The 25,521-nt window shown below is 39.3% G+C and overlaps 2 protein-coding genes across 2 annotated transcripts; both read right to left on the reverse strand.

Annotated features, from left to right (window-relative positions):
- Positions 1 to 1,555: 1,555 nt before the first annotated feature.
- LOC135500623 (astacin-like metalloprotease toxin 3) lies at positions 1,556 to 9,271 on the reverse strand. The gene is made up of 10 exons (XM_064792171.1): positions 9,220 to 9,271; positions 7,689 to 7,752; positions 6,587 to 6,623; positions 6,156 to 6,268; positions 5,587 to 5,725; positions 4,460 to 4,547; positions 3,948 to 4,145; positions 3,069 to 3,207; positions 2,369 to 2,437; positions 1,556 to 1,861 (listed from the first exon to the last, which is right to left on the reverse strand). The coding sequence occupies exons 1-10, from the start codon at positions 9,268 to 9,270 to the stop codon at positions 1,707 to 1,709; spliced, it is 1,053 nt and encodes a 350-aa protein (XP_064648241.1). The 5' UTR covers position 9,271; the 3' UTR covers positions 1,556 to 1,706.
- A 2,989-nt stretch (positions 9,272 to 12,260) lies between these two features.
- LOC135500664 (astacin-like metalloprotease toxin 3) lies at positions 12,261 to 24,668 on the reverse strand. Its single transcript, XM_064792261.1, has 10 exons — positions 24,586 to 24,668; positions 18,795 to 18,858; positions 17,769 to 17,805; positions 17,350 to 17,462; positions 15,830 to 15,968; positions 14,586 to 14,673; positions 13,987 to 14,184; positions 13,105 to 13,243; positions 12,866 to 12,937; positions 12,261 to 12,520 (listed from the first exon to the last, which is right to left on the reverse strand). The coding sequence occupies exons 1-10, from the start codon at positions 24,622 to 24,624 to the stop codon at positions 12,366 to 12,368; spliced, it is 1,044 nt and encodes a 347-aa protein (XP_064648331.1). The 5' UTR covers positions 24,625 to 24,668; the 3' UTR covers positions 12,261 to 12,365.
- Positions 24,669 to 25,521: the final 853 nt, after the last annotated feature.

Raw genomic sequence — 25,521 nt, forward strand, 5'->3', positions numbered from 1 at the left:
TTCTTAGGTGTTTAAGGCGCACAGTTTGATGAAACTTGCCCGAATTCGTAACTTTTTTGATGAATGTATATCCGCCATTGCGGGGATCTGGAAACTTTTGGATGACAAGTTTGCCTCAAAAGATGGACGTGCTCCCTATAATCACCCAAACTAACAGCGAATATATATTCTTAAGATCCTTTTCTTGACCTCTGATGAGTTAATTTTGTCTGATGCAGTGTTTCAACACAAATTTGAGGGCGATTACAATCACGAAAAATTCACACTCACCCAGTCCAGAATGCGTAGACGAAATGTCTGTTGGCTCTTCCATGTAGCGGGTATCCTCCCACCTGTTCAGGTCGGGACAGATCAACGTTGAGCAACTTGCCTAATCGGTAAAAACGCGGGAGGCAGTGCTATTACCGGAACGGTTCAGAACCGGCGATTTTCATCAAAAATCACCCGAAAACTAAAAAAGTAAGCAACGGCTGCAAAAATAAAGTACACGTTGTTCGTTAGCAGGTTATGAAACGTAACCTAACCAAATTTCAGGTCGTTCCGTGCGGCAGTTTCGGAGATACGTGTCGAAAACTACATCCCTCGGGTCCTGGCGATCGGCTCAGTAAAAACAATAGACCATATCCACGGAGTTGTGGATATGGTCTAAATAGGTATTTTGGAGGGAAAATGGATGATTCCAAGGAGAGAAGATGTGTTTTGAGTGCTTCTGCAGCAACTTTAGCTGTCATTGTTGAGCGGAGGCGGAAGAGGCGTCGAAATAACCAAAGAGAATATGGACCAGGCCCTGGATCAAAATGAGGGTGGATCATGGGGCATATCACTGCCTGTTAAAGGAGTTGCGGCTGACTGACAAGCCGTCATACAAAAACTTCCCGCGAATGGATGAAACTCCCAGAAAATGTTTCACCATCCTACGAAGCAAGACACTCACTTGAGAGTTGCTATACCAGCTTCTTGTTCAAGTCACATGACCTCAGGTAGATAACATGACGCAAATCCTATTTCTGATTGGCTGAAGAGTTTGCAACATTTTTACAACATGCAACAAAGAATTGCATTGCATTTAATTTTCAACAATTTTACAACATGTTGTAAGACGCGTTTTGCTCTGTACACACTACGCAACATTTGTTGCAACTGGAAATGTTGTAAAAATGTTGCTAATATTTTACTAGTGTACACAGGCCTTTACTGGTGCATCGTTCCATGTGGAAAGAGTCGCTGCGTGGAGAGCAAAATCGGGTCAATTGGGAGTCAACCGTGCGAATTCACTGTGCGTATTGTGTAGAAGAAAGGTAATCAGATCATGATGCGAGGTTGGCAACATCGCTTCAGGACGACATTCAATACGTTTGTCGCAAGCGATGTCTTCGGTCATCCACTTATGATGGTGTGTCTGACAAATTTCCCGCTGGGTCGGATCGGCGATGAAGACAGCGGCTACAGGATGGCGCCACACCGATGAAAAAAATCGTCATTCAGAGAGCCTATCTTCTAATTGAGGTCAAAAGTTGTAGTTTGTCTGGAACCAAAGAAAACTAGAGGCATGGAGTGCAGGGTGCAAATGTGATTTATTGCTGTTTTTATACAGATTCAGTCCGAAATTATAATCTGAATCCGATTTCTACTTCTACATCTACTTGCTACTCGCTTCGCTGATAGAATGTCTGCCTGTTGGACTATATACGAACAGGTGACTGTGTTTAGACGCCGCATTGGTCGCATGTCTTCCGACAATAGAACGCCATCCAAATCAGATTGTTGGTACACTCCCCCCAACTCTTCCAATTCGTGCAATCGGCTGTAGTTCCCCATCCTCCTGTTGCGTAGAAGTCCACGCAGGTGGCATCCTTGTACACTGAAAATAATAGAAATATAGGATGGCCATCGATTCAAGTCAACAGAGTGACGTGTATATTAATATGAACTTGAAAGACAAAGTAAAGGGACAATATAGGCAGCAGCTAGGCAGGAAAACTAAGTTACACTTGTCTCACATCTCACAGTACGTCGAAATGATTCATGCTTGTACAAGGAATATATTTAGTGCTGAATCTGACATGACCTAGGACCCTTACTGTGTATATTAGTCACCTGAAGATGTCCAAATTAGCCTGCCCATAGTCCCCCTTTAAAAGACAGTTCGACGAAAAATCTAGTAAATATCAGAAACTCGTAATAATTAAATTGGTATTTATGAAAATGGGGACTTTTTAGTTTAACTGGTTTATTTTGTTGTTAATGTTGTTAACGTTTGCCTGTAAATATCGTATAATCTCAAGCAACAACAAGTACACAAATGTATTGATCCTTGGATAAATATGAGTGCCGTCAGGAGAGAGGGCTAAATATCACAGGAACTTACCCTGCTCAGTGACACATGCGCAATTCTTATCGACGTAATTGCCACTGGCACATGGAGTTGTACATGTGTCTGAAAACAAATGAACAAAATGTTTAGAGCTGTCCAAGTAATGGCATCTACAGCCACACGCAGAGGTAAAAAGGCCGGCTAACAGACGTAGCGTGTCAAGACCAATCGTTTACCAAAATCACACGGAATCCCGGAACCATGTTTTGATCGGGGTTTTCACGGCAATGCCGTAGCAAACAAAATGCACTGTCGACTGTTGTCATGGTTCTAACGTCAGCACGTCGTGACAGCTATATTTTGGCGAGTTGCACAGCCTTCGGCCCTCATAAACTCATTTTATGTTTACAGCATCATTGTTTATTTCTTGTTTTATTTCATCAGAAATTACTTCTTAGTATGAAACACAGAATTCTCTTCACAAGAAACAAAAACACATCAGAATGTCGTCCCGAAAAGGTAGAATTCCAGAGGGTATAGCACGATCATCTTTTTCTAAACAATTTTCCCAATCAAGGGTATTGATCTACATGTATAATGTGTGTGCCTCACTCTGTTCAGTTATGTGTTCAAATAGACTAAGGAAGATACATTTTCGGTTCCGCACTATCTTTACTTGGACCATCACTCTGTGATTGCAAGGCTGCTAAAAACGTATTTCACATCGGGAAAAGAAATGTGTTTTTCTGATTACCTTTGCAGTTGTACGCCTCATTTATTTTCTTGATGTCCAAATAAGACGGCAACTTCAGCTTGACGAATCTTATCTTGGCGTTATCCGCTGCTACTTTGGCTGTTATCGTGTATAGGTTACTGTAGTCCCTCGAAAATGCCTGTGGATTGGTAGAATGAGGTGCAAGAGGACAATGTGGGAAGAAATAACATGAAAACATCACAACCATTATAGTTAAAAAGACATTAACTTTGCTTTTTAATGGTATGTTTCATAAACTGATGCGACTATGTGAAAAGTATGAACAAAGCCAGAGATTGGCCACAATTATATAAACGTTGTCCTCAGTTAAAAGTATATATCTAAAACTGCCCATCCATACTTTTGATTGCCAACAACGTTTGGGACATAAATTAGGTCACTCTTCATTTAATGTTCTTGTTTTCCCGGAGTCAAAACAATAACTTAAGTACACTATAAGAAAGAGAACGTTTTTTTTCCTAGAGTCGAATGGTTGTAATATTTCTGTGCACATGGCATGCTTGCTGCGCACAGGCAAGGCGAAAACCTTTGGCGTTCTCTAATTTCACTGACTTCGGCCGAAATGATCTATTTTATGTGATAGTCTTTTCCCGTATTAGAAACGAACCCCGGAGTAATAAATAATGAATGTATTCTTTGTCATGGTACAAAATGTTAACAAAATCCTAAGGAAAAAATTCATCCAGTGAAGTGGCAAGATCACTTTTTCCAACCGATTTCTCAAATAAAGTGTAATGAATTGTGTCCTTCGATCACACAGCACTGGACTATAATTAAGTATATTCAGAATCGTAATGATAGGTCATAAAAGCATATAAAAAACACCAGAGAAACCCTATAATCCGGTCCTTTTCTTACCCGTCGATCATAGTGCATCACCGACCGCAGGTCATATGCAGTTACAAGGTAGTCGGAATTATCAAACTTATCAAACGCAGATGACGACCCAGTTTGAATGTTCGAATAGTTGACTGTAACATGGGTGTCCCTGTCACCACGCTGGTGTTCATGTTTCAGACCCAGGGCATGCCCTAGTTCGTGGAACATCAAGCCTGGCTGCAATAACAAGCAATACTGAAAATCCTAATGCATGGCTCACGAAACACGAAAAAACTTCAGCGGCCAATTCGGAAAGCACATTGCGCATTATTACATCAACCAAACACTATTTTTTCTCGTTATCAATGCTTAATTTAATAATTTCATACTCCTCAACAGCTATACCAGACACAGTTTTCAAAGATTTCAAATCAGCCGATTTTTATATTTGTGCATGATTACAAAAAGTACACTAATCATTATCCATGTAAACTGTGCGAGATATCCAAGTCGCTACCTTTAGTGGGCTAAGGTAGACATTGACCACCTACCGTCTTGCAGTCATTGTTTCCAGACAAACAAACGAACTGTTCACCCTGCTTCATAAACCCTAAATTTGCAACGCAGCCCGAGTTCCAACTGAAATTAATGTAAAAACTGGTTCATAAACCAAGGCTCAGCATTATTATTCTGATTTTCGGCAGCATAATAATATCATTCGACTTTCAAAAGGACATGTGCAATTATTTACATGTAGTATTAGAAAAAAGAAACTAATACCCCCCCCCCCCCCCCAAAAAAAACAAAACAAAACCCAAACAAAATTTGCATTTGCATTTGCATGAGGGATTGGGGACCACATAAAATTCATAACTTCATCCCTAACATTCGCATACGTTTTATGTGAGTAATAGACCTCCGGCGCTTCTGCCAAATTATTCGGAAATGTGGTACAAATTGGCGGTGTGAGTGTTTGAAGATTGCTTCTATATGAAGAAAATATACATATCAAAACTCAGAAGCTGTTATACTTCTGCAGGAAATAAATGAATAAACCTGAGTGTGTTTTAAAACGAGATGGAGCGTGCCATTGAACAGGGCTAGATTTAGCATGTTCACCACAATCCCGGGTACGACCTTTACCCAAAACGGGCATGTGCCTTCTTCAGCAAAGTGTTTAAAAAACCGTTACTCTTGATAAGAATACATCTAACAGTTGTCTTGACACATATACTAGAGCTATAAATAAGGTTGTCAATTATAAGCGTGAGAAATTCTTAACCGAATTGAAGTTTGACCCCAACTTGTTCTGCCCATGTGGTGAAGTGGTGTTTTCTAATGGACAATATTGAATATGTAGATTCAAGCTATTTTTATGTCATTATGCTCAGGGCTAATGCTATCATATGTGCGCCTTGCTGGACATGTTCATCAGCAATGGCGTTACGACTGCATGGGGACTTGCACAGGTACCATGTTGTTACAATGCACTACAAGGTTAATGGTCAACACACTACTATCACCAGTATGAGGTTTTCCGTCTTCTTTCAGAAATCCGATCTTTCCGGGAAACGTCGTACAATGTCGCATTTTTTCGGATAAATAAAGAAAAATGAGGAGAAACCGTTAGGAAGGCGGAAAAAGCCTCTCGTTAGTGTATCAAGGGACACTGTCTTACCCGGACCACTGTGTGTCCCGGCAGTCTTCAATGGCCAACCAGTCGGTATCTGAAGAGGTCTTAGTCCTGAAATCAATACAGGTGTGCTTTTCTAAGAATGGCAAAACGACATCCTTCACAAACAGCTTCTGGTGTCGGTCTGAAAGAAAAAACCCCATTAGGCAAAACTGTTCCAAGAAAAAAGTTTCAAGATACCCAAACAAATTACTCTTAACTTTCAGGGTTATGATAACTTACTACGTTTTCAATGGTGGGCACAATACTATCAAAGTACGTATCAATTAGATGTGCAAAATTTAGGTTTATTCATATCATGAAACTCGGATTATGCAGTTGTTAATTAATCGACTCTTAATAACATCAATCACAGTTATTTTGGGTATTTTTAAAAAATTGAGTTGCTTCTTATTCAAATAGGACTGATAATTGCATGAACATTAGCACAATGACCTTCCCTAATGATATAATCGATGTTTAGGAATTATGGTTAAATATAATTATTGGCTGAAAAGTATTTCAATCCGGTTACTGTGAGCGGTTTTTAAGATAAAATGTAATATCATACTTACCGAAGTATGTCTCATTGAAAGTGTAAGGAACAACGTTATTGGGCCAGAGTTTATTACTGTCTTTCACGAGAGCCGCCCTTTTCCTTTTAGATTGAGACTTCTCAATAAGAACCCTGCGGGACAAATTACATGCATACCAATAACTGATCCATGTATAAGTAGTTACTATAAATGTCCAAGACGTAGCTATTCGATGCTAGAATATCGAAGAAATCGCTGGGTCAAGTCATTTCATTGCTTGGACACTGCCCCCCCCCCCCCCCCCCCGGCCCAAGTCAAAAATCAGGACACTAGTACAGTGAGATTCTTGAAATAATCTTTTTAGTTAAGATATTATTCATTGTACAATTGGCTTTGTGAATGAACCCAAAACATACTGCACAATAAAAAGAATCGATTTATAACTGGATGTACTACTTGTGGTTACTTACTCTGCTTGAAGACCTGATTGCTCGTTTTCATTTTGCGCTGGAAAAGAAATGACAGATAATGTAGGAGAAGATTGCACAATTATACATTCCTGTGCATTGATCGATAACATGCTTCGAATTATTTATCAGATAAAGCCTCAGTAATTTGGCGGCGAGCGCTACATCGGTGATAGCATTTTCGAGGACAACAAAAAACCGCGAAAAAACCGAGGAAAAGAGCCCATTTTGCTTTTTATACAGGATGTTAAATAGCAGTTTTGTGATATTGAAGTTGAGTAACGTTTCTAGGAAGCAATATTAATCTTTGATTTTTTCAATGCAAACTAATAAACACGATACGATTTTGTCCGGTTACATCCACTTTAAAAATATCAAACCGCCCAATGTATAATGATGTTGCCAATGTATGCAGTATCAGGTAGAAGGAATATTCATGATATCATCTGCCCGTGAGGTGCAGGGCTTCGGAATGGTTCCTTTTTGGCCAGCAAGCCACTTGGTTTTATTCGACGGCATTTGAATAAGCTGTTGTCGTGAAATAATACTCCATGCAGCTATGTGTCATTCACCAATAGCCTTTGTCAAGGAGAAAATAGATTTTTCTGGCGTGAGACCTAGGCCATAGACCGAGGATAATATCACATTCCAATTGACAGGATAATTTTCCTGAGAAAAGGATTATACTTTCTTCATTGAATTACAAGCGAGAATTTCTGGCTCGCCATGCACTGCAAATAAATTCACGTTTTGTGGAAGTTCAGTGACATGACGTTGATTGTCAAAGTGCTGGGATTCCAGATGGCTTCATTTCAATAATTGTATCCGGTTCCAAGGAACAATGAATACAATATTCGTGTGCGTATTCACACTAAGTGGAATACAATGCACAAGCTTGATAGTTCACAGGTTCAATCAGGTTTTCCTGAAGGACGACGGTAAGATGGATATTTTTTCTTGTATTGGATTATTCAAGCGTTTTTTGGGCAATCTTCAAAATTGAACAAAAACAGTTGATGGAGGAAAAAGTCACAAGAAGCTATCGCAAGTGAGCTTTCTGTCTATTTTACCTTCAGATATAAAATTAACTGTAATTTGTTCTTACCTTGACTGTGAAGAGGTAGTCGTGGTGGACCGCCTTCCACAGGTATCATACCGATGTATGCCATCCAAAAAGAAAACAAATCAGGAATATAAAGTCAAGGCTATTTCAAAGACACTGATCTTGTCCGTCTTTTCCAGCATATCAGTTTCCCTCAGTTAACTAGTATACCGATCCGCAAGTACACTTCTTTTGCGAGTGTGCGGGGTTTTCATCTCACCGTGCGAATTGTGGATGAATGTCAGTAGATGTCAGCGCAACGCTATGGCAAACGATAGTTAGCCAACTGAGACTTTACTGGGCAGGCAGCTGGACAATGACGACTCTGATACCAATACGACCCTCCTTAGAACAGCTGCAATCGGCTGGAGGGTCAACTGAAACGTTTCGCGCGATTCCACTGCGCCAAGAGTTGTCAATTTGCATTTGTCGCCATTATGACCGCTTGAAGAGCTAGGTTTTAAATAATCTGACCAGAACTGTATATAATGCACATACATGTGTTGATACTTTTTATTTATTTACTGTATTAATCCATTTGTTTTCATTCTTTACTCTTTAAAACTTCTAAAGTTGTAAACAGAAATATAAACCGATGTATAACACCTAAAAGAAAACAAATCAGGAATATAAAGCAAATGCTATTTCAAAGACACTTGTTTGTAGTTTCCTGCATTAAATGACAAACATCCAAAATATCATGGTTTGAGAAAAGAACAAAGATCTTATTCAATATCACAAAGCAAAACCATCCGGTTTGGAAACTTTTAGACCCTGACGCACCCATGCTAGGTTTGGCTGCTACAACTCGCAAGCCTTTCACTGCGAACATTACGGCATTTATCAAATCTGGCATGCGGTAAACTAGCGCTAAACAAGCGACGAACCCAATCTCTATAAATGTAATGATGTATTAAGATTACATTTTAAAAACCTTAGAATATCGGTGAGATTTTTCAACTGTTTTTCCACTCTGTTCAATTTTGTTCTTTATAGTTATGTAATTTATTCTGAATATTCGAGAATAATACCTATATACGGAAAAAAGTCAGAGGCTAGTACTTTGGACATCATTATTTACATGTTTTTCATTACATTATGAAATACACAAACTCATAGCTCAAAAGGTATATGCAACTGCAGAATGGAAATTACCGTGAACAACTGAATACCCTTCCTGCCACATCAAAGTATGGTGAATAGAGATACAATGTATTCATAATTTCCAAAAAAATTGATTAAGTATTTTATAAACCATGAGAGCGCCACAAAAATTATGAAGTTATGGTTTGGTAATGACAGTGTTCCCCATGTAAAAGGTTTTACGGTTGAAAAAAACCACGAATTGGTAATTGCAGCTATGTCAGCTTTGAGTACCTATCGCCCTCGTCTTCAAACTTATGACAGTCGAGCAGATAATGAGCATTTGCTTCGTTTACATTTAGGTTACAATTACGGCATACTGGGGAATCATTTACATGGTTTGGTAAGAGATCACAAGAAAGGGCACTTCTCTGTTCAATTGCGGACTTACCACTAAAGAAAGCAAGAGGAGAATCGGTGTGTGTTTCATAACTGTAGTCATCTTTGCTCCTTCCACAGATAAGATGCTGGAGAAGCTTTGACGGGATCTTATATACAGTTTTAAAGATGGATTAACAGATGGTGCTCAAAAGATCTTTTGTATTTAACACGCTTACATATCAAGCCTTTCTTCGAACTTTTTAATATCCTGAGATATTCGAAACACCTCACTCCATGTACATTCTTCAAAAATCATGTGATGGCTATATTACAAAAAACAACAGGAACTGAATATTGCATCAGGAAATTGAAACCACACTTTAATAACCACTATTGATTAAGTTGAGGTCATTTAATACCGAGTCAACATCTTGTGAAATCGAAAATATTGTTGCTGGTAATTGATAGCTCAGCAAACACATTTTCTTTGTTGGCGCTGTCGGAGTGAGAAGAAAAAATAATTGTGATGGCACCAGACTGATATGGTCACACATGCACGTTGTGTCACTATCCCATAGAGCTGGCTAGGAACCAGTTAGTGGACAACTCCGATCAATGTCTACAAAAAAGGGATTGTTATCTTTCTGTACGTCGTTAAAAATGCTTGATATCTGCTGCTAAGAAGAATGCCATTTTGTATATTTGGAGGACACGTTTTGGCTTAATTTCTGAAGACGGCCGTCGATACAACGTCAGAAGTCTCCGCGATGCCGATGCCACTTGCAAGAAATATGATGGCATGCAAGTCAACAAAGCCAGAACTGAAGACAACTACGACAAATGCACGTGTGGGTACATGAAGACCAGCTCAGGAGGGGCCATTGTAAGCTATCCGATGTTGAAGTGAAGAAAAGGATGCGCTGGTGCAGGCATGGCCAATTGCCGAACCATCTCTGCTAACGTCTTCTGCGTCAATCCCTGGAACGCATAATGAGTTATTCCGATTTCTGGTAATTCAATGTAGCAGTGAACCTGGCCTATAAAGTTTCGATCTGATAAAAGTATATTTGCGCTTCTACAACTGCATTGATTGCTTGTGAAATCGATGATTATGAACAAATCGTCGACTCTCGGACAAACCGTTGAACATGGTGAATGTAACATTCTTAATGTTTTCAGTTTTCGCACCTATTTACAGGTAGTGGTTCTGACCGGCTCTTTCCATTGGGCCATTCAAGATTGGAATTTCGTTTGAGCTGTAATGTTAGTTTTGATGATGTATCACAAAAAGTGATAAAGATATTCCTCACAAAACTTTATTTCCATTTGTGCAGTGATTCACGACTGGTCGGGTCATTTTGTAACTGGACACCCTTCATGTTAAAATTGAAATAATTTGGAAACAATTTAACCCGCTTAAAGCTCAGAGAGCATCTAATCAACTATTAGAGCCCATTCCCGAGCCGAAGATATGTTAAAAAGACACTTTTGCATAAATAATCGGGCATATTTGTTTAGATAATGATTACTCCCACTGGCCGCATTTACCCTTTCCTCCCAGATTACTGAAGTGCAAGTTCGTGATGATAGTTCCAAAAAACTACCGCAAGATGCGCCGGAAATGATGTGTAAGTGGACCAGGTCGCTGACGTCAGTGATTGGGCCACGCAGCGCGGCCCCGGGGCGTGGCCTCCCGACATTTTTTAGCCGTCCCGTTGATGTCTGGCTGATGTCAGACCTGCCTTGACCAGATTATCAATAAATGCAATCGATCCAGTGCATGGATTCATGGTTGACTTTATAATGCGAAAATCCAAATCACTTTTTAATAAGGTGAAGCCCCGGGAAAAGGGAAAGCGGAGCCGATTTTTGCCGCCTTTTAGCTCGCGACGCATCCCCAACCCGACCGCATCCGAGATCATGGCCAAAATGCAAGGGTGGACCGTTTCTCGAGGCGAAATTGACAATCATATGGGACGGTCAAATACACACTGGCATTCTTGAGTTTTGATCGCATCTATTAGAATTTTGTTTTGGATTTCCAAGATGGTCGCCAGAGATAGATGGCCACGACCATTGTTTTCTCTGCCCAAATGAAAAAAAATAGAATAAATGAATGCATGTTCTTATATACAGCATTTCATAATGTACAACATTCTCAAAGCACTATACATTTATAAGTCAGATGAGCTGCTCATTCAGGGCTACAAACTGAGCATTTCCGACTGGTATCCATTTAAAGACCTGGGTGGAGTTAGGCATAAGACAAAGACACCTGCCTAAAGTCTCACGCCGCCAGTGGGTATCGAACCAGGGACACCTTGACTGCTCGTCAGAGACCCGAGCCACTACACCTCCGCGGCTCCTATAGCTGATTCGATTTTCGAACCTTTTTTATGGAGTGCGGTATGTTCCCGGCACAATAACCTTCGCGGGTCCTGGTTTAACAGTTTTAAATGTCTTATATTATAAAGTCTGCTCAAACATGTCAAAGATGTTGGGAAATGATGAGGGCCGGGGATGATTAGAGCACAGGGCGCGAGGGACAAATGGCACTGAAGAACCGGCTGTTATAAAACGCGGATTCCGCGGAAATCCCCGGAAAAATCTAACTTGGCTACAGGGTGGCTACCTGAACCGCAGGTGAGAGTTTTTCATATTAGTAGTGTGCATTGTTGTGCGCATGAAGTACTCCTGGTGACAAGGTCTTTGGGAATCCCAGTTATATGGTGCGCTGTATGCGCCGTAAATCACAAGCACCTTGTAGTTTGAAACAAACTTATACTCTAGACGGGCCGCGAAGTAAGTTTTTGTGATTGCTAAAAATAGACTGGCAACATCGCTTCAGGACGACATTCAATACGTTTGTCGCAAGCGATGTCTTCGGTCATCCACTTATGATGGTGTGTCTGACAAATTTCCCGCTGGGTCGGATCGGCGATGAAGACAGCGGCTACACGATGGCGCCACACCGATGAAAATAATCGTCATTCAGAGAGCCTATCTTCTAATTGAGGTCAAAAGTTGTAGTTTGTCTGGAACCAAAGAAAACTAGAGGCATGGAGTGCAGGGTGCAAATGTGATTTATTGCTGTTTGTATACAGATTCAGTCCGAAATTATAATCTGAATCCGATTTCTACTTCTACATCTACTTGCTACTCGCTTCGCTGATAGAATGTCTGCCTGTTGGACTATATACGAACAGGTGACTGTGTTTAGACGCCGCATTGGTCGCATGTCTTCCGACAATAGAATGCCATCCAAATCAGATTGTTGGTACACTCCCCCCAACTCTTCCACTTCGTGCAATCGGCTGTAGTTCCCCATCCTCCTGTTGCGTAGAAGTCAACGCAGGTGTCATCCTTGTACGCTGAAAATTATAGAAATATTAGGATGGCCATCGATTCTAGTCAACAATATGACGTGTAAATTATTATGAACTTGAAGAAGAAATTCAGAAATAGTTATACAAAAATCTGGTGTATATCAGAAACTCGTAAGAATTATATTGGTATTTATAAAAATGGGGATTTTTGTATTTAGGTTAACTAGTTTATTTTGTTGTAAATTACGTTAATTTCTGCCTCTAATAACTCGTGCTTAGTCCAACCTCATGTGATGGTGAAATCTCGAGCAACAAGTGCGAAACTGTATTGATACTTCAATATAAGCCAGGTGACGTCAGGGGAGAGGGTTAAGCATAAAAGGAACTTACTCTGTTCAGTGACACATTTACAATTCTTATCGACGTAGTTGCCACTGGAACATGCGATTTTGCAGTGCGACCCTGAAGAAAAATGAACATAATGTTTAGAGCAGTCCAACTAATGAAATGCGATGACCCAAATTACATTTTCGGTTCCGCACTATCTTTACTTGGACCATCACTCTGTGATTGCAAGGCTGCTAAAAACGTATTTCACATCGGGAAAAGAAATGTGTTTTTCTGATTACCTTTGCAGTTGTACGCCTCATTTATTTTCTTGATGTCCAAATAAGACGGCAACTTCAGCTTGACGAATCTTATCTTGGCGTTATCCGCTGCTACTTTGGCTGTTATCGTGTACAGATTACTGTAATCCTTCGAAAATGCCTGTGGATTGGTAGAATGAGGTGCAAGAGGACAATGTGGGAAGTAATAACATGAAAACATCACAGCCATCATAGTTAAAAAGACATCAACTTTGCTTTTTAATGGTATGTTTCATAAACTGATGCGACTATGTGAAAAGTATGAACAAAGCCAGAGATTGGCCACAATTATATAAACGTTGTCCTCAGTTAAAAGTATATATCTAAAACTGTCCATCCATACTTTTGATTGCCAACAACGTCTGGGACATAAATTAGGTCACTCTTCATTTAATTTTCTTGTTTTCCCGGAGTCAAAACATAACTTAAGTACACTATTATAAAGAGAACTTTTTTTTTCCTAGAGTCGAATGGTTGTAATATTTCTGTCCGCACGGCATGCTTGCTGCGCACAGGCAAGGCGAAAACCCTTGGCGTTCTCTAATTTCACTGACCTCAGCCGAAATGACCTATTTTATGTGATAGTCTTTTTCCGTATTAGAAACGAACCCCGGAGTAATAAATAATGAATGTATTCTTTGTCATGGTACAAAATGTTAACAAAATCCTAAGGAAAAAATCCATCCAGTGAAGTGGCAAGATCACTTTTTCCAACCGATCTCTCAAATAAAGTGTAATGTATTGTGTCCTTCGATCACACAGCACTGGACTATAATTACATTGTATATTCAGAATCGTAATGATAGGTCATAAAAGCATATAAAAAACACCAGAGAAACCCCTTTAATCCGGTCCTTTTCTTACCCGTCGATCATAGTGCATCACCGACCGCAGGTCATATGCAGTTACAAGGTAGTCGGAATTATCAAACTTATCAAACGCAGATGACGACCCCTTTTGAATGTTCGCATAGTTGACTGTAACATGGGTGTCCCTGTCACCACGCTGGTGTTCATGTTTCAGACCCAGGACATGCCCTAGTTCGTGGAACATCAAGCCTGGCTGCAATAACAAACAATACTGAAAATCTTAATGCATGGCTCACGAAACACGAAAAAAACATCAGCGGCCAATTCGGAAAGCACTTTGCGCATTATTACATCAACCAAAAACTATTTTTTTCTCATCGTCAAGGCTTAATTGAATAAATACATACTCCTCAACAGCGATACCAGACACAGTTTTCAAAGATTTCAAATCAGCAGATTTTTCACAATTATTGATTGAGGTGATGATGATTCGATGAATTGGTGAGTTTTAATGTTCTGTGCTTTGTGAGAAAAAAAAGTATTTTGAAAATTTGTGCATCATTACAAAATATACACTTATCATTATCCATGTAAACTGTGCGAGATATCCAAGTCGCTACCTTTAATGGGCTGAGATAGACATTGATCACCTACCGTCTTGCAGTCATTGTTTCCAGACAAACAAACGAACTGTTCACCCTGCTTCTTAAACCCTAAATTTGAAACGCAGCCCGAGTTCCAACTGAAAATTAATGTAAAAACTGGTTCATAAACCAAGGCTCAGCATTATTATTCTGATCTTCGGCAGCATACTAATATCATTCGACTTTCAAAAGGACATGTACAATTATCTACATGTAGTATTAGAAAAAAGAAACAAATACCCCCCCTCCCCCCAAAAAACCAACAAAATTGGCATTTGCATTTGCATGAGGGATTGGGGACCACATAAAATTCATAACTTCATCCCAAACATTCGCATACGTTTTATGGGTAGAAAAACTTCCGCTGTTTCTGACTAATTATTCGATAATGTGATACAAGTTGGCGGTGTAAGTGTTTGAAGATTGCTTCTAAATGTATATGAAAAGAAACAATATCGAAAATCAGAAACTGTCAACCTTCTGCAGGACAATGATCATGAATGAATAAACCTGTGTGTTTTAAAACGAGATGAAGCGAGACATTGAACAGGGCTAGATTGTACATGTTTATCAAACGGGGCATATGCCTTCTTCAGAAAAATGTAAAAAAACTACAACTGTATAAAACTACAACTCTTGATACCAATGCATCTAACAGTACTCTTCACACATACTAGAGCTACAAATAATGCTTTCAATTATAAACGTGGGAAATTTTTAACAGAATTAAAGTTTGATCCCAACTTGTTCTGCCCATGTATGGGGGTAATGTACTTTTAATGGACAATATCACATAATCGATTCAAATTATTTTATGTCTTGCTGAGGACTAATGCTATCAGGAAAGGGGGGAGGGGGGGTTACGACTGCATTGTGGCTTGCACAGTTACCCTATTGTTACAAGAATGTTAATGCTCAACACACTACTATCACCAGTAGGAGGTTTTTTCCGACTTCTTAACTGTTTCTTAACTTTTCCTGATTTAACCGACAAACAGATATTGGTCCGACTTTTTCCTGAAAGGTCGCGATCGGATTTCTAGAAAACCTGTGAAAAATACTAGGGCTTCCTAAAATAGGGCAATAAAGATCAATCAATAACGAATTTTTCACAGGTTTTTTAGAAATACGATCTTTTAGGAAAAAAATCGTACAATGTTGGAATTTTGTCGGATAAATGAATAAAAATCGGAAAAAAGAATCAGGAGAAAATAGTTAAGAAGGCGGAAAAAGCCTCCCGTTAATGCATCTTACCCGGACCACTGTGTACCTCCGCAGTCTTCGATGGTCAACCAGTTTGTATCTGAAGAGGTCTTAGTCCTGAAGTCAATACAGGTGTGCTTTTCGTAGAATGGCAAAACGACATCCTTCATAAACAGCTTCTGGTCATAGTCTGAAAGAAATCACCCAATTAGCTTAAACTGTTCTGAGAAAAGAGTATCGAGATACCGAAAAAAATGTTCTTAACTTTTAGGGTTATGATAATTTGCTACGTTTTCAATGTTTTATATTTTCTACGTTTTGGGCCTGACACTATCAAAGTACGTATTACCAGGGTTTGGAAAATTGGGTTGTTCATAGCATGCAATTCTGATTATGCGGTTGTTAATTAACCAGTCAGAGAAATGTTGGTTATTTTCATAAAATTGAGTTGCTTCTTATTCAAATAGGACTGATAATTGCATGAACATTAGCACAATGACCTTCCCTAATGATCTAATCAATATCTAAGAATTTTGATTAAATTCATCATAATCGGCTGTGGCTAGCGAACAATTTGCAAGTATGTTTGGACTGATTTTGTCTGTACACTACAAAGTAACCCAGTGGCTAATCAAGTAAACACAGTCAGGTTATTTTAGTAAATTTACCAAAAGAGCGTAAATTCTGGCTGCGTTAATACGATGCACATTTTTTCGAAAGATCCTGCTAAAAACTCTCCGATCCAGCTTAGGCTGCACGATACATTCATTCGTAGGAAGCTTTTCTGACCTCTTAAAGGTTTCTCTAACTTTCACTTTCCGACGAAAGTCCGACTTTTCCCTAAAAGGTCGGATTTTTTAAAAACCTGTGAAAAGTGCCAGCGAGAGCATCCCAAAATAGGGCAATAGAAAGCACAGGCCTATGTTGAATAAGGTTAATGAGGTGTGAGCCAAATACTCAGAGTGGCCCTACCTCCTCAAGTGTGAATACTAATTAACTCAATCATGTCACCTTATTAACCCCATTCAACATAGGCCTTTGATCTTTAATGCCCTATTTTGAGAAGCCCTGTTATTTTTCACAGGCTTTCTAGAAATCCGACCTTTCAGGGAAAAGTCAGACAGTGTCCGACTTTTGTCGGATAAATCAGGAAAAGTTAGAGAAACCGTTAAGAAGTCGGAACAATTCTCTTACATATGATAAGAAAGCAGGCTTCGAATGTACAGTTGGCCTAGGTCAGTTGGGGGAACCGATTCTCAAGGGTGATTGGGAATTAAGATATGACAAGTATGATAAAGAAAGTAATGAGTTAGCAACTCAAACTGAGATTAATGAGAAAAAGAACTTCAGGTGTTTTTTCATATCAGCAGGTTAATGTGCTGAAATGTAATACAGTGGAACCTCCCTTAGCGGACACCTCTCCATTATGGACAGCCTCTCTATTAAGGACACTAGTTTTGGTCCGAAACTGGTGGTTTCCATTCAATTTGACCTCTCTAGTCAGGACACCTCTCTATTAAGGACAGCACTAGGATGTCCTTAATAGAGAAGTTCTACTGTATCCTACTTACTGAAGCTTGTCTCATTGAAACTGTAAGGAACAACGTTATTCGGCCAGAGTTTATTACTGTCTTTCACGATAGCCGCCCTTTTCCTTCTAGATTGAAACTTCTCCACAATGATCCTGCGGGACAATTGAGAATACATGTATACCAATAACTGATCCATGTGTACGTAGATATCATAAATATCCAAGACGTAGTTTCTCGTTACCAAAATGTTGAAGAAATCGCTCGGACAAGGCATTTCATTATTTGCAAGGACACTGCCCCCCCCCCCCCCCCCCCCGCCTCATAAAAAATCTTAGGTATCATTAATCTAGGATATTATTCATTGCGCTAATGGGTTTGTCAATGGACTCTAAACATATATACCAACCCAAGCAATGAAAATAATCGATTTATAACTGGTACAACATGTAGTTACTTACTCTGCTTGAAGACCTGATTGCTCGTTTTCATTTTGCGCTGGAAAAGAAATGACAGATAACTCAGGAGAAGATTGCACAATTATACATTCCTGTGCTTTGATCGATAACATGCTTCGAATTATTTATCAATTAAAGCACGAGTATAAATTTGACGGCGACAGCAACATCGGTGATAGCATTTTTTCGAGGACAACAAAATGAAAAACCCGAGGAAGAGAGCCTAGTATGTTGCTGTTTATACAGGATGTAAAAAAGCAGTTTTGGGGGTTGAAGTTAAGTAACGTTTCTAGGAAGCAATATTAATCTTTAATGTTTGTATGGCAAACTAATAAACGCGATACGATTGTGTCCGGTTACATCCACTTTAAAAACAAACCAAACTACCCAATACATAATGATGTTGCCAATGGTGTGTCGCCATCAGGCAGCATCAGTTATGAAGAACTAACTGTTCATGAGATCATTTATCCGTGAGGTGCAGGGATTCCCAATGGTTCTTTATTACTCAAGGAGGCATTAGAAACCTTATAAACCTGTAACCCCCCCCCGCGAGGTACGAGTGAAGCCATCTACAGGACGTCTATGTAACTAAAAGTTATGATATTGGTCATTATATAGGTCACCTCATCCTGAACGTACGGAAAGATGTTTAAATCTCGAACATGCCGTCACTGAGCAACATGACGTCGTTTGTCAATGTGCTGGGATTCCAGATGGTTTTATTCTATATAATTGTATCCGGTTCCAAGGAACAATGAATACAAGATTTGTATTAACACTAGGTGGAGTACAATACACAAGCTTGGGAGTTCACAATCTGGTTTTCCTGAAGGACGACGTTAAGATATCTATTTTTTCTTGTATTCGATAACCCAAGCCCTAAATGCTGTCTTATCGGTACAATCTTCAAAACTGAACAAATACAGTGCCAACGATGAAGGAGGGAAAAGTCAGAAGAAGCTATCGCAAGTGAGCTTTCTGTCTATTTTACCCTCAAATATAAAATTAACTGTAATTTGCTCTTACCTTGACTGTGAAGAGGTAGTCGTGGTGGACCGCCTTCCACAGGTATCATGCCGATGTATAACACCTTAAAATGAAACGGCCAAGGGCCATTGTGCTCACCGTATAGATATTTGGTGGTTAGGAATTGATCCTGGTTAAGTAAAATGCTACATGCATAGTATATAGGTCAGACCAAAGTCGGTATGACATGTGATGTATCGTTGCTTGGAGTACGTACCTACCATAAAAATATCATAGAAGACAAGAAACTAAAAAGACCATTGAAAACAAGTCACTAATAAGCGGGATATTGCACTTTGTACCTTTTTTTAGTTTTGCCCCCTCGTGGCCAAGTTGAGAATCCGATCGTACCGTAATTCGGTGATGAAGCAGAATAAAGACGTCGACGACGACGACGACGGACACTGCGGGGTTGTATAGACTCCCCTACGGTGAACCAAAAAGAAAATAATTTAGGACTATAAAGTCAAGGCTATTTTCAAAGACACTTGTTTCCAGCATAGCAGTTTGTGAGAACACAACCACAGCTGACAAGCATCTCAAATATCATGGTTTGAGAAAAGAACGAAGATTCCCTGTCATTCAATGTCACCAAAAGCAAAACGACCTGGTTCTGAAACGTATAGATCCTGATGCACCCATGCTAGGTTTGACCACTTCTGGTCGCTAGCCTTTCACTGCGAACATTACAGCATTGGTCAAATCTGGCATGCAGTTAACTTGCGCTAAACAATGGCTACGGGAGAATATTCAACTTTCGTGGCTGCGCAACACCAAACTCTATCAATGTAATGATGTATTAAGATTGTATTTAATGAAATGGCCAGGGCCATTGTGCTCACCTGTCGATATGAAAGGGAGAGTATGGGGAAGAACTTGTCATTGTTAGGGGTTAATCATGCAATAGTTGTTGGATGGTGTGGTTTGTCTTGAAAAAGTGGAGTTAGTCGTATTGTTTTCCGCGTGCACATGTTACTGACGTTGGAATAAGTGAATAGTTATTTGTGGGAGAAGCTGAGAGATGTTTTACTGGCCAATTAAGACGGGTTTACAGGTGCCTTAGCTATTCAGTGACTATTGAAAATAAACAGCGCATTTACATTTTGTAAAACCTGCTGTCATTGGCCGAAATTTCAAATGAATGGGATGTACCTGTGGAATTGCGTGTGATTACGCTATCTTGAAAGGAGTATTTACCCTCGGCTTGCGATTAGAGAGAAATGTTGAAAAATATGATACAAGAACAATTGAAGCAAGGAATGCACAGTATAGAATATGATGTACTGAGTAACTAGGTAGCAGTTTGTATTCAATTTTGAGACAATAACTACAAGACAGCCCTATAGTCGGATTCATAAGTAAATGTCACTGCCCTTTTGGGCCGCTGCGCAAAAACTACTGGGCCGATTTCTTCAAAGTTTGGTTTTTCTTGAATCTAATTTCGGGACCCAAGAGGATTTTCATATTTCAGTAACCATGGTTACGAAATAATTTTTTTTGTATGTATTGGTGTACATTGACGTAGTGTATTGATTTTGACATTTTCTCCTCTGTACTGCTTATTTCTGGATGCATTTTGCTGAAATGTTCAGGTTAGTTTTTTTTCGTGTGTATCTTTAAAGCTGCCAAGTTTCATTTAGAACTATCAATAAAAAAAAATCGGGCCCTCCAGATTCCCCCAAAATGGCCAAAGGGCTCCAAAGTTGACAATTTTTTTCTTTATAATTTGCAAATCTCTAACCTGGAAATTGTGTCTGGTCCCGAAATTAGATTCAAGAAAAACCAAACTTTGAAGAAATCGGCCCAATAGTTTTTGCACAGCGACCCAAAGGGCAGTCAGTGACATTTACTTATGAATCCGACTATAGGCCTTATAAACTATAAAAGCACGGATGACAGCTCTGCTACACTTTCATCATTATCATCATCTACTTTAGTCAACCAGCTCAGATGACCTTTCTTGGGGCAGTGATCGGTAACGGTGAACTCCTTCCCACCCAACCATGCCAACAGGCAAATGTTTACATTCGTGTCTCCGTGTATCATGCATTCATGTGTATACTAACACCGTTGTTGTGTTGACACACTGACTGACTCCGACTGTGTACATTTCTACAGCGACGAAAAACGATCACAAAAATGGTTCGTGACATGTTTACAACAAGAGGCCCAAGGGCCTGGCGCTCAGCTGAGTTAATATCATTAATATCTTCCCGGTGTTAAGTTCATTATGCATGAAAATGGCATACTCCATGGTATTTGATATCCTTTTGCGTTCACTACGGTACCAATGTTTTTGGTTGACATAATTATGCCACTGTTCATTCCTCAATCCTGACCATAATTCGGGTGAAATCATCGTATGAAAATATTTACCGAAACATGAAGTTTATGCCATGAATGAGGATACTCATTGTCATAGCCTCGTTTACAAGTACGATGTATTTTCCCGCGAATATTCAAAACTGCTTGGCTCCTTGCCAGTTAAATAACATGTGACTATACACAAAATAGAAAACTTTGATGGAAATTGTAAATCATTTTTTTATCCATCAGGGGAAACAAGCTGATGATGATCAAATAAATCATTCATGAGAAATCGTTTTGTTGCTGAAGCTTGCATGACGAAGTTAATGCTTAACCTTTTCTTGTGCTCTACTGCGCCACCGTAGTTTTCTATTTAGACCAGCGATGACGTCATTTCTGGTGATTCCCTACGTTGTCCAATGAGCGCTTTTTAAAATGTGCCATTTGGTATTGTACAGTATGCAATGTATTTTTTCAGCGCTGCTAGTTGCCGAACAGAATGCCGTAGCTCCCTCAATTTCCAATCAATTTTTATGGGAGTGACATTATTGTATTGCTTAGAATGTCTACTTTTTACTCATGAAAGAATCGTAGAACTAAAACTTAATAGGCGAACAGAATCATGCCGATTCACTGCACATACTGTGGGAATTCTCCACTTCAAAATACATCGGCGATGTCATCGCGAACAGAGCATGCACTTCCGATATCGTTTTCACAGAAATGTGGCCAAATTTTCAAGAACTAATTTCTGAAAGTAGTCCCTAAAGACCTTATGACTACCACTGAAACGAACTGGTGATAATATCGCCTACCAGACTACTTTTTAAGCAGAAAATTGGGTACTTGAGTGTCATTGAGCTCCAAGCCTAAACAACATGCCGCCATTTTGTCTCCGCTTCGGTATTTCGTACGCCGCTTATAATGCACCTTCTCAATTAAAACCAACATAATAATCGTTGATTGAATAGGAACACCACACAAAACACAATAAAGTGGGGGTACAATCGATTACGAAGCTGAAGTGAACAGTGATTTATTCCTGGAGCTACTGCTTTTGTTGTGTAGCTGCCATGTTTTGAGAACTGGCAAATAGGAGACTTCATTGATGGCTGACGTCATCGGGCGGGAATTTGAATCGGCAGAAATAATTAAAAGGCAGGTAGCGCCCTCTCCTGTTAAAATTTTGAACTTTTTCTCAATAAAATAGATTTTCAAGAATTTTATCTTAATATTAGAGCATATTTCGACTAATTCTGCTGCTCCCAGGCCGATATAGGCCAGTTTCCTTCATGCACTCTCGCTCGCAGGAAGTAGGTCGAATGGCGACAAATTTTGTTTTGAAAGTAGAGTTTGACCAGAAGTATCCAGAAATGCAAAATTGAAGTCTCTAGGTCTTACGGTTACAAAATGTGCACCATGGGTTTAACGGATGGACGGACGGATGGATGGATGGATGGATGGATGGATGGATGGATGGATGGATGGATGGATGGATGGATGGATGGATGGACAGACGGACGCCACTGAACAACTTATTTGACAAGCTCGGCTGACTTAGTCAGCTGAGCTAAAAATTAAAGCAAGTGTTTTTAGTAGAGGTTTACCTAATGAGTAGCGTCTGGGTGATTATAAACAATTAACTTGTGTTTAAAAGCCCACATTGTAACGAAAGGTTCCGGCTTGACGCTAATCTCCACTGACGGCAGCCGCCATTTTGCCATACTCTCGAAACTTTGGGATCGTCAAATGCAATGGAAATCACATAATTTCTGACACACACTGCTACAATTCATCATTTTATTGTTCTTTCACAGTATTATTACGCCACCCCAATTCGCAAGGCAGCTTGTACCAACTGGCTCTGCATTGACTATCCCCATTCCAAGCCGAAGAACAGTGTGACAAGTTTCTCATTTTACCTTCCAATCACAGTCAAAATTTTCTAAAACAACCGGCAATGAGGACAAACTAATAATCTCAAACCAATCACAAGAATGTAATCAACACATACGACCTCATCCGAAGAGCGGATGATTACGTTTTAGCATTGATTCAAGGTGATTTAATTCCTTCTTCGTCTCGCTTCAAATTCATAAAATGGCTGTCTTCCATACTTGTAGTATGCAGATCTAGTGGCGCAGTACAACACTGCGCATCTGGGATACCCCGACGGATTGCCTCGAACCGCGAAATTCAAAACTGCTGGCAATGTGCCAACTGACATTTTTGCACAATACCGCCACCTAGTGATATAAAAAGGAAATTAATATATTTAATATCGAAACCTCGATATCATGCCGACCTCTTAAACTTCATTTCAAACTTCAATCTGCTGGAATAAAGAAAATGGGCTTTTTTAACCTTGACCTACTTATACCTGAATAGTAGGTCACACTGACCTAAATCTGTGTCAACATGTAGAGATGCCCAATAGGTGTCTACATATCAAATTTAGAGAGTCAATGACCAATAGCAAAAAAACGTGCCATGATCAAAGAAATTTTAGAGTTCGACCTCTGTGACCTTGAAATGAAGGTCAAATAAAAAACCCGTGTGATATGTGATGTAACTTTATTAGATACACCCACCATAAAATTTTCATCGCTCTAGCTATAACCATAAGCTTCAAAATGACAAAAATAGGTTTTCAAAGAGCACCCCCTATATATGGCAGACCAGCAGTCAAATTGCGCTGATTTTCATTCTGAAGGAAGGTCTTGCCTAGGGGTACCCACACACCAAGTATGAACTTTCTGGGTCAAGCGGTTAAGAAACGTGCCACGATTTTGTCAAAAGATAACGACGGACGACGACGACGACGAGACGGACGACGACGGACGCCAGACGCCGCGGTATCGTATTAGCTCACCTGACAGGTGAGCTAAAAACCTAGGAATATCGGTGAGATTTTTCAACTGTTTTTCCACTCTGTTCCATTATGTTCTATACAGTTATCTAATTTAATCTGAATATTGAAGAATAATACCTACAAGTATATACGGAAAAAGCCAGAGGTTAGTACTTTGGACATCATATTTTACATTTTCATTTCATGCATTTTTTACATTACAGTACAATGAAATACATATATCATAGCTCAAAGGTATACGCAAGTGCAAAATTCAAATACCCTTAACAACTGAATACCCTTCCTGCATGCCACATCTATTTAAAAAATGTATGAAATATTTTATAAACCATGAGAGCACCACAAAAATCATGAAGTTATGGTTTGGTGTTGACAGTGTTCCCCATTTAAAGGTTTTCTGGTTGAAAAAAACTGGTGAATTGGTAATTGCAGCAATGTCAGCTCTGAGTACCTCGCACTCGTCTTCAAACTTATGCCAGTCTAGCAGATAATGAACATTTACTTTGTTTACATTAACGTTACAATTACGGCAAACTGGGGAATCGTTTATACATGGTTGTAGAAATAAGAGATCATGAGAAAAGGCACTTCCCTCTTCCATTGCGAACTTACCACTAAAGAAAGCAAGAGGAGAATCGGTGTGTGTTTCATAGCTGCAGCAAGCTTCGCTCCTTCCACTGATATAATGCTGGAGAAGCTTTGACGGAACCTTATATACAATTTGAAGATGGATTAACAGATGGTTCTCAAATGCTCTTTCGTACTTAACTCGGAAATCATTGCTCATATATGACAAAAATATTGCTATATTACAAAAAAAAACAGGATCTGAATATTGCATCGTGAAATTGAAATCACATTTTAATAACCACTATTGATTAAGTTTAGGTTATTTAATACCAACTGAAGTCAACTTCTTGTGAAATAGAAAATATTCTTATGTGCTGTGATTGTTTTCACCCAGGTAATAATATTTCCCCAATATCGCAATTTAATGCCCAACAGTGATTTTGTATAAACCGACGTGCCCAGAGATGTAATCAAAATAACAAAATTACAAGTTGATGTGTGGAATTTGACTAACCAGAGTCTTTCAAATAGATTATTTGAAAGACTCTACCTCCAGCACTAAAAACTGTTTTTTTAGTTCTTAAAGGGGTACACCGTTCGTAATTACTAGTGATCCAGTTCAATAGAAATCCACTATGAATGCACAATGCCGTAGTGCAGTTATTGTGAATTCAAATTTGTTTAAACTTGGTATTCATAGTATTTGTACATGTATACCAGTCTACACAACGGCATTGTTGAAATTTATATTCAGAATTTATTTTCGTAATTGGACATTTTTAAATTCAATTACAAATCCAAAATTTTTAACGAATGGCTAAGGCCTTTAAGAGCAAAATACCTTATGTATCACATGGTCTGTTCAGATGCCCCTCACAATCTGTCCAATCCTCATCATTCCTTTTGTAGATCAGAATGAGTCATAATTATTAAATGGGATAAATACAGGTGCGGCCACTCCTCAAATTCATGTCTTCT

This window comes from Lineus longissimus, chromosome 16 (assembly GCF_910592395.1).
Source record: "Lineus longissimus chromosome 16, tnLinLong1.2, whole genome shotgun sequence".
Taxonomy (NCBI): Eukaryota; Metazoa; Nemertea; class Pilidiophora; order Heteronemertea; family Lineidae; genus Lineus; species Lineus longissimus.